The 16,485-nt window shown below is 41.1% G+C and overlaps 1 protein-coding gene across 1 annotated transcript in view; it reads right to left on the bottom strand.

Moving 5' to 3' along the window:
* Positions 1-15,933, bottom strand: part of EDNRB (endothelin receptor type B) — a 55,928-nt gene extending 39,995 nt beyond the window's left edge. The window contains exons 1-2 of the mRNA XM_073664085.1: positions 15,757-15,933; positions 14,498-15,028 (exon numbers count right to left, since the gene is read on the bottom strand). Coding sequence (XP_073520186.1) covers positions 14,498-14,953 — 456 coding nt within the window. The 5' untranslated portion in view covers positions 14,954-15,028; positions 15,757-15,933. The remainder of the gene's footprint in view (positions 1-14,497; positions 15,029-15,756) is intronic.
* Positions 15,934-16,485: the final 552 nt, after the last annotated feature.

Genomic DNA, 16,485 nt, shown 5'->3' on the forward strand with positions numbered 1-16,485 from the left:
TGAGTGACATGCTCGAGTCTCTGCCCCATATGCTTCGCGGCCAAAAAACTTTGCGGGGATTGCCTGCCATGCACGAGCGATCCCCGCATGTTTTTTTTTGGGTGTCTAATAACCGTGAAACATGCGGCGCAGGGACTCGAGCATGTCACTCGAGCACACGCTGTACATGGTGCATACCTGAGTACCCGATGCAAACTCAAGTAGCGAGCACTTGCGCTCAAGAATAATGACAACTTATTCAATATGATGACCTAATGTAAACAAATTCTGTGCCGTACCTCTGGGATCAAAATGTTCACTATACACCTTAATAAAATCCTTGAGGGGTATAGTTTCCAAAATGGGGACACTTGTGGGGGAGCTCCACTATTTAGGCACATCACGGGCTCTCCAAACGCGACATGGTGTCCGCTAACAAATTGAATGGAAAATCGGCTCAAATTGTTAGCGGACGCCATGTTGCGTTTGGAGAGCCCCTGTGTGCCCAAACATTGGAGCTCCCCCACAAGTGACCCCATTTTGGAAACTAGACCCCCTAAGGCACCTATCTAGATTCACAGTGAGCACTTGGAACCCCAGGTGCTTCACAAATTGATTTGTAAAAATGAAAAAGTGAAAAAAAAAAACTTTTTCATTTTTATGAATTAATTTGTGAAGCACCTGGGGTTCCAAGTGCTCACTATGAATCTAGATAGGTGCCTTGGGGGGTCTAGTTTCCAAAATGGGGTCACTTGTGGGGGAGCTCCAATGTTTGGGCACACAGGGTCATTAACGTGCAAACCACCCGCGGGGCTTAAGGGGTTAATACAAACTCACATTGCACGCAACAATGATTTTACAAATTTGCTTCAGTTGTGCACAAATTAGTCAAAAAGATAAATGTGCAACAAAAGCTGATATGAGTGTAGACAAACCCTGTTGTCTGACGCTAGACGGAGCAATTAGTGTCAGGGAGGGAGTGATTGGTACTCAGAAATGAATTGTCAGTTAAGAATTAGTTGCTTTGTATGCAGGGCACAAAGGTTGTGGTAGCACACAAGAACACAATTTAAAGACATAGGGCCAAGGTGATGAAACAATGCAGAATATTCAGAGACACAGATATGGGACCACATAGTGTAGATGAGAAGTGACAATGAGTAACGTCAAAAGTAATCGCATCTTCCTTACTGCAATGGAAAGGCAAGTGGCAAAAGAAAGTGGAGCAGCAGGTGGTTGAGAGCATCAGACAAAAAGACTTTTTGTTGAGAAACATGAAGGAAAAGAGAAAACAGTTTAATATGAACTTTGGATAATAAAGGGAAAGAGAACATTGAGGACAGAAAGGTAATGCAGGGCATTATGAAAGCGAGGTAAAGGTTGAGAGGAGAATAATGCTTTTCTCAGACAAACAGGTGGACACTGGCATAGAATCTATGGTCTTATATATCAGGAGGTGTACTCTGGACTGAGATACGTAACAGTGTACATAAGAAACACACAGATTATTGAGTGGTACCTAAAGGTGAAGAGAAACATAAGAACACAGATCACCTAGTAAACTCCAAGGAAAGCTTTCCACTATGTTACCATACTGTTCAAGTTATTATTTCATACAGCTGGTGAAGTAAGTATTGAACATGTCACTAATTTTCTAAGTAAATATATTTCTAAAGGTGCTACTGACATGAAATTCTCATCAGATGTTGGTAACAACCCAGCCAATCCACGCAGGCAAAGAAATCAAATCATTCATATCCATAAATTAAGTTATTTGTAATAAAGATGAGAAATGACACAGGGAAAAAGTATTGAACACATGAAGAAAGAAAGGTGCCAAAAAGCCATGGAAAGTCATGATACCAGCTGAAATCTATAAGTAATTAGAAAGCAATTCTGACACTTAGTGAAAAATAATATCAGCTGGTTCAACTGAATGCTTATAAAAAGGTGATTCATTACCAAGGTGTCACACAAGAAACATCTCTTGATGAGTAAAACCATTGAGCTGCCTCAAGACCTTCACAACCTTGTTGCAAAACACAATGATGGCATTGGTTACAGAAGAACTTCTAAACTACTGAAGGTTCTAGTGAGCACTGTTGGAGCCATAATATGGAAGTGTAAAGAACATAATTTCACCTTAAACCGTCTTTGACTAGGTGCTCCCTTCAAGATTTCAGATATAGGAGTGAAAAGAATTGTCAGAGGAGTTGTCCAAGGGCCAAGGACCATCTGTGGAGAGCTATAGAAAGACCAGCAATCAGCAAGTACAATTATTTCAAAGAAAACTAAGTAATGCGCTCAACCTCCATGGCTTGGATGCACGCTCACCATGCAAGACTCAATTGCTGAACAAAAAGCATGTTCAAGCACTTTTAAAGTTTGCTCAACAATATTTAGACAAGCCTGTGAAATACTGGGAGTCTATAGTCTGGTCAGATGAGACCAAAATTGAACCCTTTAGGCGCCATAATACACCCCATGCTTGGAGTCCAAAAAGCACTGCTTATCACTCCAAAAACACCATACCAACAATGAAGTTTGCAGGTGGGAACATCATGGTGTGGGGCTGTTTTTCATCATACGGCACTCGGAAACTTCATGTGATTGGAGGAAGGATGAATGGACAAGTGTACCGAGACATTCTTGATAAATATCTGCTGCCATCTACCAGGATTATGAACATGAAACGAGGATGGTTTGATTTCTTTGTCTGTGTGGATTGGATGGGTTGTTACTGAAATCTTGTGAGAATTTCATGTCAATAGCACCTTTAGAAATGTATTTACTTAGAAAATTGGTGACATATTCACTACTTATTTCACCCTCTGTAAGTAAATTTTATATCATACCTCTTGTAAGTATTCCAACTACCAATTTTACAGAAAACTACATGTCTTCTGTGCTTTGTATAAGCCTCAAAAACTTGGAAGAAGTGCTCACTCTCTCCTACACCCAAAATGCAGACATCTTTTCTGTATCAAACATTTTAGCAATCTAGCAAGACTGCTTGTATACAAATGTATTTCATGTTTTTAATATCTACTCTACATACCAAAATAGTTTAATATACTTTGGAGCCAGATTTCATTATTGCATTTGCGCCTTGTTTGTGTCTATTTTTTTGTGTTTTTTACCTGTTTTTCATTTGCTCCTAATTCCTTTATTAGCACAATTTTTAACATCTATTTTTTATGCATCTGCCTGTTGTTTATTTTATATAAGCTATTGTGTGAGGAGTTCAGGGTTTCCAGATGTTTTCACCCCATTTACCATTTGCGACTTTTTGAAAAGTCGCAAAATTTGATGGCAAATATACTCCAGTCCCTCCCTGGAATAATTTAATGTATGCAATGTTTTCGCCATCTTAACACTGTATGGGTTAAAAAGTTGCAAAAAAAGGTTAAAGGCAGAAATAAAGACCATCATTTTGACTTTGGCTCAAAATATGTGCATCACAAGCTTCATTTTGAAGAATTTGGCTCACATAACAGCAAAGTATATTTCAAGACAAAAAAGTGACTTAAAAATGCATATAATGAAGCTATATTTCAGGTAGTAGTACATGAAGGGTAGAAGGATAACAATGCTCACATATTCACTTTGTTATTCTTTTATATTGCCATATTTTAATGTATTTTTTAACATTAAACGCTGTACACATGCATAATGATGGTAAAATATTACCTATATATCTATGCATCTATCTGGCAATCTATTTAATTTAAAAAAGAATTTTTTCAAAATTTTTATTATCAGTCTTATTTTAATTGTTATTTTATAGAAATTTATTTATCTGAAATGAAATAAAAATAAAAGACAATGGCCATAAAATATTTTGCATGCTTTTCTGAATATTCAGTTTTTATATAGTAGTTTTTATTTGTTCATTATAATTGCTAAAATTACGACTACTTTGATGCAGGGATGATTGATTTTTACGATATGTACAGTAGGTTCTGCACTTCCAGTGAGTGCTTGCTTTAAATGGTAAGTTTTGGCCTTGTTACACACCCCTCTGTCCATCTAGAAATGACCCCACTACTACTCTTATAGTATACTATACTCTATAGATAACCATTTATGGAAGTCAATATAAGTGTGGCTAAAATAATAGTGTCATTTTTTTAGTTTATTTAAGCAGTATAGTTTAAATCAATTTTGATAAAACAATAAAGAAAAAATCACTAATGAGCCATCATCTCATGTTGCAAAAACCCTCACTAAATTCCATTTTTTTCCATTAAATACCATTTAGGATAACAATGATTATCTCCAGAAAGACCTTCGTAAGAACAGTCTATAAATAGACCATAAAAAAACTACTACATTACATTATCCATTATTAATATTTTCACTAATTAATTATTTAATTAATTCTAACGAGATACTTTTGCAATAAATGACTAGAGCATACACAAACAATCTGCATGTAAAAAATAAGGTATGCAAATATTGAAGTTCTTAGTAAAACACATCACGGATTACAACACTGCTTACATGAGCGCTTCATGCATAGTTAATGCTAGTTATGCTCTTATGTAATGTTTGATCCATGTTAGCATTGTAGAGGACTTGTCTAGCATTACAAATTGCTTCCTCTTTGATTTAACCTCGGTGTCAGGCTTGGTATATTTACAGTACTTGCCGCCCTTCTCCTTCCGCTTATGTTATAGCACATTGCTCAACATTTCTTCAAAAGTTTGTAATTGCCTTGCTGAATAAATGGCTGGCTTAAGGGAGTTTACAGCTAACATAACAAGCAGGAATGCTTCAAAGACTGTTTGTCAGTAACACCAAAACTATGCATTAATTATACAAGTGAATTATAGTAGTTTTAAAGCATCAAAACATACAGGAAAGACTGACACAGTCGAGGGAAGGTAAGGGGGTTGGTAGAATATGATACAGGGGTAAGAAGAGTGCCGACGAGCCCCCCTACCCTCACCAGGGTATTTAGATTCACGGCTGGTGCAGAGAACTCAATATTTGCGCTGCGTGAAAAAACACATTTCTTTGACTCTCTATGTAAATATCTGTTAAAATAAAAGCAATACACATGATAATGTACCACTCCACTTTTACTGACTCACAATAAAACATACAAAAACAAAACCAAAATGGATTTTCCTGGGAAATACGTTGAGGAACATCCTTTCCAGGGTAATGACTTGTGTATATAAGGCAAAATAAATAGCCAAAAACAAAAATGCACCTCCACACCTTGGGCTATATTCATACGTACTGTTTTTGATGTGTTTTGCACTTTTGCATTGCTTTCCACCAAGACAAATACATTCACCAGGAAATGTAATTTTAACATTTTACAACCTTATTTGGCCATGGTGTGTGACACATCATCAGAAACATGCATACAGTGCTGAAAAGACATGGGAACAGCATGGGGAAGACCCCTGGAAGCAACTCTGACTCCCAGGTCAATGACTAAAAGTGTGCCCATCATAAGTGATCCTTGGCGCATGTGAAGATGCCTCCCGCCATGCGTCTGTTGTTGCAGAATTGCAACAATCACCTTCCACGTACTTGTCCCAGTGCAGCGTTCAATTGTCCCTACCCCATTCCTTGGAATGCAAGCACAAGTATGCAGTCAGCAACCCATCCACCCACAGGCTAGAATACTATACTGCCAAATTTTTGACAGCTGCTTGCACTTGAAATGTGGTCTTTTATGCTCGTGGAGACGGAAGCTTTCCACTACCTCAAGGCGGCGGCAGCCAGGTGTCCATACTCGGTCCCCAGCCGCCACTATTTCTCCCGGTGTCTTCTCCGCCTTATACAAGCACGGGTCCCACAGCATTACCTGTGCCCTCCCCAGTGCACTTAGCAGGCCAGTCATATTCTTTAGCTCGGTGAAAGAACTGGCATAGAGGGAATCCGTATCTATTCTGGGTGTCATTTCTCCCAGGAAGTCCTCTAATGCAGCTTGTTGCATAAGCAATGGCAGCCTGTCCAGCATCAGCTTGCACTTGTCGATGGTGCTTCGACACACAAACATCTTTCTTTGCACTTTTAATTTCATGACTACAGAGTTGGGCAATGGCCTGATCTGCAATGTGGTTTGAGAAATAACATGCATAAGCACATCCAATCCACATTAAAAAAGCAGCCATGGAGTGACCGGGAACCTTCCCACACACTTTTCTTAGCCAGGGCTGCTTCTCGGCAGGGTTGAACTGGCCCAACAGAGAACCAGAGACTCCTCCAGTGGGCCCTGGCTTCTCCTTCAGGAGATTTCATAGTGCCGAGGTGAGGCCATGATGATGATAGAGGCCGCCATTTGCTTAGTTTTCTGTTACTTGGAATGCAAGCGCACGTATGCAGCCAGCCACCCACCCACAGGCCGCAATAGTAAACTGCCAGATTTCTGGGCAGCTGCTTGCACTTGAAATGTGGCCTTTTAGGCTCATGGAGGCGGAAGCTATCCACAACCTCTTGGCGGTAGCGGACTGGTGTCCATACTCGGTGCCCAGCTGCCACTATTTCTCCCGGAGTTGTCTCCTCCTTCCACAAGCATGGGTCCCACAACATTACCCATGCCCTACCCAGTGCACTTACTGGGAAGGACCGCCTAACCACAAACACGTGGAAAGGTGAATGTGTCCAGAGACGGTATGGAGCCAGTCCACATTAAAAATGCAGCCATAGAGTGTCCAGGAACCTTCCCACACACTTTTCTTAGCCAGGGCTACTTCTCAGCAAGGTTGGACGGGCCCACCGGAGAATCCTCGGGTCGACCCTAGCTTTTCCATCAGGAGAGTTCATGATAGGCGCAAACTTTGCAGCTGCTATGGGGCTCTTGAGCGGGAGAGAAAGGTGGGCCCTCAGAATCAAATCCTCTGGTGGGCCCAATGTTTTTCAGTCTGACACTGATTCTCAGTGAGAATTGTATTTCACCACAGCCATATTCTTCAGCTCAGTGAAAGGACTTGCATAACGGGAAACCACATCTACTCCGGGTTTCATTTCCCCCAGGAAGTCCTCTAATGCAGCTTGTTGCATAAGCAATGGCAGCCCGTCCAACATCAGCTCGCACTTGTCAGTGGTGCTTCGACACACAAACATCTTTCTTTGCGCATTCAAGGACTGGCATAAAGGGAAACCATATCTACTCTGGCTATCATTTCTCCATCACAACCAGTTTCCGCCCATTGTCACACATGACCATGCCTGGCTGTATGTTCAGCAGTGAGAGCCACAGATCAGGCTGCTGTGTTACAGCTTTCAACAACTCCGCAGCGGTTCGCGGTTTGTCAATTAAGCATGTTATCTTCAGCACAGCCTGTTGCTGCTTGGCCAAGGCAGTGCTGCAGTGCTTTCAACTTGTGACTGATGTGGTCATTTCGGAGATGGAAACCGAACAGGAGGGGAGGAGGTGCAGGAGATGAACAATGTGATTACATTGAGGTCATATTGGCGAGTCTGGTTTTCATACTAAACAAAGATCCTACTGTGTTGTTATTTTTTATTTATTAGTTTTTTTATGTTATTTTTTAAGACAAATGCATTCGCCAGGAAATGTTATTTTAACATTTTACAACCTTATCTGGCCATGTGGTGTGTGACACATCATCAAACACATCCTGTTTCATTTATGATGGAGGGACTCTGAAACTCACAAAGCCTATTTTTATAGGGTTATCAGGTGGCCTTTTGCTATTCTTAAAGGGCCAGCAGTCAGCCCTCGCTATTGTTAGAGAGCCATCAGCCCGCTATGTTTTGTTGCTCCATTATTAACGAGTGGGTTTCCTATACTGTTATTGCGTATGCAGTGACTGCAAGGGCTGCCAAAAATTTGGATGCAACCTAATACACCTTTGACGAGACATAGAGGAGGGTCTCAGTAAAAAAAAATGTTCCCATTGTAAAGGAGCGGGTCTCCTATAGTGGTAATGCCCATGCTGTGACTGCAAGGGCTGCCAAAATTTGGGAAAAACCCCACTAACAATTTATAGACACATAGAGCTGGGCCACAGTAACGACATGTCCCCATTAGAAAGGAGAGGGTCTACTAAACAGTTAAAGGGTATGCAGTGAATGCTACGGTTGACAAAAATTTGGAGGCACTCCAATGCCCCTTGCAAGGGATGAAAAGGTTGAAGGGACTCCTGAAAACAATTTTTCCATTATTAGGAAGTGTGTCTCCCATACTGTTGCCCATGCAGTGAAGCAACGGCTGCCAAAACTTTGGAGGAGCTCCAATGCCACTTCCAAGAGACGTAGAGGTCGGAGGGCCTCCTGAAAACAATGTTCCCATTATTAGGAACTGTGTCTCCCATACTATTTGCCTATGCAGTGAAGCAACGGCTGCCAAAAATTTGGAGGAACTCCAATGCCCTTTGCAAGAGACGTAGAGGTCGAAAGGCCTCCTGAAAACAATGTTCCCATTACTAGGAAGTGTGTCTCCCATACTGTTTGCCTATGCAGTGAAGCAACGGCTGCCAAAAATTTTTAGGAACTCCAATGCCTCTTGCAAGAGACGCAGATATGTTGATATGGTACATATGGTGGTGATATGGTGGTGGAGGATGAGGATGTGGAGAAGGAGGAGGACAAGAGCAAATAGACAACATCAGGAAGTGTTTACACATATCTGGATGTGAAGACAGAAGTGCATGGGAATAGAGTTAGACCTCCCCCCAAAAAAAAAACTGTATTTGAGTTTATGTTATGCTGCTATCATTCAGTGGTGTGGAGAAGAATGGCCCAATCGAGCCCTTGTTCATTTTTATAAGAGTCAGTCTATCAGCATTTTCAGTTGACACGCAGATGTGCCTATCGGTTATAATGTCACCAGCGGCACTAAAAACCCGCTCTGACAAAATGCTGGTGGCAGGGCAGGCCAGGACCTCCAAGGCATAGAGAGCCAGTTCATGCCACGTGTCCAGCTTGGATACCCAATAATTATAAGACACAGAAGAATCACGGAGGTTGTGGTACAGTCGGCAAGGTACTACCTCACCATCTTCCAAAACTTTGCACTCCTTGTGAGAATACCACGCGAATTAGGGCCTGTGCGATGGGAGCGTCTGAGAAAACTGTCCTAGAACTTTGACAGTGTTTCTCTGCCTCTGCTGGATTGAATTTGTGGCTCTATAGCCTGTACTCCTTGGTTGTCCAACGAACTGTGACCTCTGCCACCTGCATTTTCAGATGGGATTTTTTTTAATAATTCTGCAACAAGGGCCTTCTCCTACTGAACCATTTTATTAGGCCTGTCCTGCAAGGGAATAAGAGACAGAAAGTTCTCTCTGTTGCGTGGGTCTAGAAGTGTCACCAACCAGTAATGACTGTCACCCAAAATTTGAACAACGCGAGGATCATGAGAAAGGCAGCGTAGCATAAACTCAGCTATGTGTGCCAGACTGCAAAGGGGCAAGACTTCTGTGTCCTCACCAATAGGATGACTGGCCATGCTCTCCTTCTCATCCTCTCCTCTTCCTCCTCCTCCCTGTCCTCAAGCTATCCACGCTGAATAGACGGTATGACAGTTGTGCAGGTAGTACGGTCTATAGCGCAGGAAAATAGCTCCTGTTCTTCTTTCTCCTCCTCTTTCTCATTGTCACCCAATCCACGTTGGGATGAGATGAGGCTGGGCTGTGTGTAATCACCCTGTTCCTTGCTCCATCTCATCGTGTTCCGCCTGCAATTCATTCTCTTTAATTGCAAGCAGAGAGCGTTTCAGAAGACAGAGAAGCGGGATGGTTACACTAATTATGGCATCATCGCCGCTCACCATCTTGGTGGAGTCCTCAAAGTTTTGGAGGATGGTACAGATGTCTGACATCCATGTCCACTCCTGAGGTTTTATGTGTGGAGTCTGACCTGAATTCCGACGGCCATGTTGATGCTGGTAGTCAACAACTGCCCTTTTCTGCTCACAAATCCTTCCCAACATCTGCGATGTAGAGTTCCAATGCGTGGGGACATCGCAGATCAGTCAGTGAACTGGAAGCTGCAAACGCTGCTGAAGCACAGCAAGGGCAGCGGAAACTGTAGCTGACTTTCTAAAATGGACACACAGGCGGCGTACTTTGACAAGCAGGTCCGGCAGATCCCGGTAGATTTTAAGAAATCGCTGAACCATGAGGTTAATAGGCCAGGAATGGTACATGTGTGAGCTTACCTCACCTAAGAGCCGCCACCGTATTCCGGCCATTGTCACACATGACCATGTCTGGCTGTAGGGTCAGTGGTGTCAGCCACAGATCTGCCTGCTCTTTCAGAGCTGTCCACAACTCTTCAGCGTTGTGTGTGTTTTGTCACCTTAGCTTCAGCACAGCCTGTTGCCGCTTGACCGAGGCAGTGCTGCAGTGCTTCCAGTTTGTGACTGATTTTGTCATTTCGGAGATGGATGTTGCAGAGGAGGAGGAGGCGCAGATGCTGTAGAATATGGGGGCAACCCTGATTGACCCCAGGCACGCAATCCTTGGCTTTGGGAGGACGTGATCCGTCTCAAGGTCCGACTGGGTCCCGGCTTCCACTTTATCAACCCAGTGTGTCATTAGCAAGATGTACCATCGCTGTCCACATGCACTTGTCCACGTGTCTGTGGTTAGGTGGACTTTCCCAGTAATTGTGTTGTTGAGGGCATGGCTAATATTGTGGGACACGTGCTCGTGTAATGCGGAGACGGCACAGCGGGAGAAATAGTGGCGGCTGGGGACTGAGTACCGAGGGACGGCCACCGCCATCAAGTTGCGGAAAGCTTCCATCTCCATGAGCCTAAAAGGCAACATTTTGAGCGCAAGCATTTGCAAAATGTGTGAATTAATTAGTGTGGCCTGTGGGGCGTTAGCTGCGTATTTGCGTTTGCGTTCCAAGGACTGGGGTAGGGACAACTGAACGCTGTGCTGGGACAAGGACGTGGACGTGTTTGCTGATGGTGCTATTTGAGAGTATGCAATGACAGTAGCATGGTGGGAGGCATCTTGGAATGAGCGATGAACAGGGGATTGGCATGCACGCACAATAGCGAAAGAAGCAGTAGTGTCACCCGCAGACTCTGCTGCTGGACCCTGGAGTTCGGCCCACTTAGTCAGGTGCTTTGCTGCCATGTGCCTGATCATGCTGCTTGTGGTCAGGCTGGTAGTTTTGCTACCCCTGCTGATGCTGGCCTGGCAGGTACTGGAAATGGCCTTTTTGGGGTTATCGGCAGAGTCTTTAAAAAATAACCAGACTCGGGAAGACCTAATAGTTGTACTGGCAACTTCCGTCGTGTTGGCTTTAAGAGGAACGCTTTCCCGCCTTGTGTCTGTGGCCACCACATTGGTTCTTCCTGCCTGTTGTGGTGCTATGCCTCCCTTCCCCTGTGTGCTGCTGTCCTCGCTCTGTGTGTCCCCCTGCCAGGTTGGATCAGTTACTATATCATCCACCACCTCGTCTTCCACTTCCGCACACTGGTCCTCCTCCTGACTTTCTGGCAATTTTGTCTCATCATCATCAGCCAAATCTTGCGTCAGTAATTACACTTTACCACCGTCTCCTTCATGTGACCGTGGCTGCTCCAATATTTGGGCATTGCTACATTCGTTCTCCTCTTGACTCGCTTGAAGCTTGCCGGGCGAGAGGCCCGAATCTACAAATGGAAAAGTGAACAACTCTTCTAAGTGTCCAAGTGTGGGATCAGTTGTCTCCGGGAACTTGGCATGGTGGGAGGAAGGAGGATCAGGGTGAGGAATATGCAGTCCAGGCTCACGGCTCTGAGACTTGACCGTGTGGAAGACAGGGTGGAGGTGGTGGTGGCCAAGTGACTTGAAGCATTATCTGCTATCCATCCAATAACCTTTTCACACTGCTCTGTGTTCAGTATTGGTGCTCTGCAGTCCCCTAGTAATTGAGACGGGAAGGTCGAGCGACAAGATGTGGGTGTTTGTTGTGGCACAATTTCACCTTGCCCACGGCCACGTCCTCGGCCTCTGCATGCACCATCACCATCACGTCCACTTCCCGTCCCTTGCCATGCACCTTGACCATTTTAAACGGAGGACAATATTTTCCACGTTCACGAGAAATTGCTGATCTTGGAATGCAGTTATATTTGATATGTCTGACAGAGAACCACAATTTTAAATAGCAAGGCCTGTAATTCACTAATATTATTCTACACGGAGAAGTAGTGTGAATAGCTTCACTGACACACTGCAACAGAATGAAAAAGGAAGAAATGTATGGTTTTTGAACAGTCTTTTAAGTGATATGTCTGACAGAGAACCATGGCTTTAAATTGTAGGCCTGTAATTTACTAATATTATTCTACACGGAGACCTAGTGTGAATAGCTTCACCGACACACTGCAACAGAATGAAAAAGGAGGCCAATATTTTCCACGTTCTATTAAAATTTCTGGATTTTTATCGCTGAAATATGGAATAGATCTGGATTTATTCTGCAGTAAGCAGAAAAATGGTGTACTCTGGATTGCTTTTTAAGCAAATAACCAGGATTAAGATAAAAAAAAATTTGCCTTTCTATGTCTAGAAATATTTGTAATTAGAATGTTCAATGAACCCTCTTGTTCTGTATCATACACTGCAGTCTGCCACATACACTGCCTGCCTGTCTAGCACTGATTATATGCAGCTGGATTAGTCCTCAGAAGGACTGTTAGTTCAGATGGAGATATATATATATATATATATATATATATATATATATATGTCGTGGAGTACCAAAAGTAACAGGATGTTCAATGGACACTCTTGTGCTGTATCATTCACTGCAGTCTGCAACATACACTGCCTGCCTGCCTAACTCCTGCCTAGCATGGATTATATGCAGCTGGATTAGTCCTCAGAAGGACTGTTAGTTCAGTTGGATATAGATATATATTGTGGAATACCTATACTTACTATAAACAAGCAAAGCTCTCCCTGACGCAGCAGCTCTCCCTACTCTGACAGATTCTGGGGTAGACTGTAGCCTGGCGGCACCTGGTCTTATATACACCTGATGATGCTGTGCAATCAACCAATCACTGTAATGCCCACAACCAACATGGCTATGGCTTTACAGTGCGTGGCAGGCAATCCCTGCATGTTCATTGGCTCTGTAAAGAGCGCCAAACATGCAGGAAGGGGGCCCGAGTTCCCGTCCGAGCAACCCGGAAATACTCGCCAAGCTCGTCGAGCACAGAGATGCTCGGGCGAGTACCGAGCAGTGGCGAGCATGTTCGCTTATCACTAATGAATAGTTAAAAAAATATGCTAAATACTTGTTATAATAGTAATGATAGATATCAGCCAATTAAAATTAACCTAAAACTTATAAGTAAATGACTCCCTTAGATCCACCAACTGATTATACTTAGGAAATAAATAGATAATATATAATTATGAAAACAGCAAATCAGGTTCTACCTTTGTTAACAATCAAAATTGGCTTTAATAGAGCCAGATCTGTGGCCGTATGTGATAAGCAACATTTGTCATCTCAACAGGTAAGGGGCGTGGCTTAATTGAAATGTGGGTGTGGCTTATACCAAATTGAGCCAAAATTTTGCCCAAAAAGTTGATATAAAATTAGACAAAACTGTTTAAGAATAGCGTAATTTATCATCCTGCAATAAATTGGGCATATCTAGTCTAATTTTAACCCTTTACACCCCAGGCCATCACCCCTGTTCAGCACGAGCTCCGGCGCTGAGCCCGCACTGAATCGGGCACATGTCAGCTGCTTCTTACCTTACCTTACCTATTAGATTAACCTAATACACAGTATTACTCCAGGCAAATTTCAGTGTGTGCAATAGTAGAGAAATCTACACAGGCTTGTTTTAGTGGTCAATTGCATGCAGAGCAACTGGAAATTAATATCTTCGACTTAGTTTGCATAGATTGAATGGGGTTTACTATTTTTGTTAGTATAGCTTTTAATTGAAGCTTATATTGATAAGTAATGCAAAGTTATAATAATCTTTGTTTCCATTACTTACAATATTTAATATCTTTGCTGTCAGTGGATAAAAATATATCCAACACAAACTTAGTTAGCTGTCACTTAAAAAGTGGACATGACTATGTTCACTCTAGGATGAAATAATAATAATATAATAATAATATTTTTTTTTTTATAGTGACAACATATTCCGCAACACTTTAAATTTTTGAGGGAACTTATTGATGTAGACAGCCTCAACTTCAGACTTAAACATTTAAAAAATATTATTTAATATATTATATATTAAATATTATATATATTTTTCTATTTAATAAATATTGTAGCAAATGAGATTAGTGCTGCTGGTTGTTTTTCGCTCACAGTTTATTGACCAGATTGAATATAATCATATCCACCTTTTATGTGAGAGCAGAGAAAGGTTTGTGCCTATTTTCAGCCTCTTTCTATATAAAAATAAGTTTCCATTCAATGGCAGCAAAGATCATGAACACTTTTTTGGATTATTCACATAAAAATGGAAGAATAAAATGTAAAATAAAAATGCAAGTCTTAATTTGAACAATTTAATGAAATGGTGCCAAAGCAACCTTGTTCTTACCTTATACGTGTTGATTGGTATATCAATTATGACATGAAGCAGATCTCCTAGAGCTAGGCTGGCAATTAGCAAGTTGGTTTTATTTCTCATGCTCTTGTTTTTATAGATTATCCTCAACAGGGTTGAATTTCCAATAATCCCAACTATAAATATCAGGCATGACACCACTGTGGTAATGTATTTGAAAGTGTCCTGAATGTCGAGCTTCTGTCCACACACTGGATACATCCTACTCTTCCTCAATTGATAACTTTTATTCTCCGTCATATTAGGATTTGATAGATGAGGAGCATGTGAAGTCTTGCTTTCATTTGACTTTATTGTTGTGGACACACTTTGCTGCAATGGTAGCTCTTCATAAGATAAGGTTTGAAGGGAAGGAATATGTTCTTCACCAAAGACTACTACTGTAGAGAACACTACCGCCAGTCTTACGTAGTGCCACAAAATCTCCATCGTGAGTATGGATTGCAATATTTTGTGTAAATACACCACTTAATGAAACAATTAAATTATATATCCACGTAAGACCTATACAAAAGGACAAAATGTTACTACTTGTGCTTAGTTTTACAACATAAAAACTTCTTCTATAATGCAGATATCTACCAAATGATTTGTATCACGTTCTTTTATCCTAGTAAATACAGGGAACATTTACATTAACATGTATTATTTTTTTTTATTTGATATATACTGCAAATATAGTAAAGCTAAGCTTGTCTTTTAGTTTTTTTGGGGTTGAATTTTTTGTAATTCATTTGAAAAACATGACAGAGCTGTAGTTCTACATACACCCAAGTATCTTAATATCAGATATCACATAATCAACATAAGCTGCAAATGTAAAAAAAAAATACTTTTTTTAATATGTACAGTATTTTTAAACTTATATATACACATATATAAATACATATGTGTATACATATATATATAAGTATGTATACATATGAGATATATACATATAAGATAGATAGAGGTAGATATATGAATATAGATAGATATTCTTTTTAACTAGAATAAAGAATAGAATGAGTAGATACCTTTTGAAATAATGATAATGTTATTGATATATTGTATATGTAAAATTATATATGTAAAAGTTATATTATATATGTTTTATTCATTATATATGTAAAGGTTATATGTTAAATTATGTGAAATAAATGTATCTTATTTGCTAAAGAATACCAAATGTAGCAAATAAACCAGACATTAATATTTTAAAAGCGAGAAATTAGAGTAAAATGGTAATTTACCTTATTATATCACAGTGTGAATCAGTGAAGATGTGGTGAGGTAATGAGTCTTCTGCAGCCAGTGAGATGTCCTGGGGACTTACATCAGGCTGGGGATCTTCTGACCTGTCTCAGTGGACATGGATGGAATGAACATTTCAGACCTTTCTCCTGGTATGTGTGTGAGTCTGAAAACCACTTGTTAAATACTTGTACATCAGTCACTGACAGACCCCGCCTGCTGCCTCCTACAGCAACCTATCCCTAGACCACTCTTGTCCCTGTAGTCTGGACAGCATCATTGAAACAGACCTGAGATCAAACCGGACTGCATTCATAGACATGTTTTGTTTGGGAACTAGAATATAAGCGTGTTGTTAGATCATAGGATAAATCACTTGGAAGGTATTTATTGTATAGGCTCCAAATAAAAGCATTTGTTTCTGTATCTCATAAATGAAAAGACTGAATATTAGCAGTTTTGTGACTTTACAAGACCTAATCATGAATGTGACATCACCTAAATAAAATGATTAATTATTTGGGCTTATATCTATCGCAGATCTACATGTATAGGACCTGCGCTGTAATATGCAGGTTTCATGGTTAGTACACGTGCCACAGATTTGCAGAAATTTCTATGTCTGTCCTGTTCCTTTGCAAATATCCATAGACAGGCTACAGAAATTATTATTTATTATTATGCTTTGCTCATATAGCACCATGATATTATCATCATCATCACTCTCC

The sequence above is a fragment of the Phyllobates terribilis genome, unplaced genomic scaffold (assembly GCF_046119375.1).
Source record: "Phyllobates terribilis strain yellow unplaced genomic scaffold, ASM4611937v1 Scaffold_2__4_contigs__length_985480577, whole genome shotgun sequence".
Lineage (NCBI taxonomy): Eukaryota > Metazoa > Chordata > Amphibia > Anura > Dendrobatidae > Phyllobates > Phyllobates terribilis.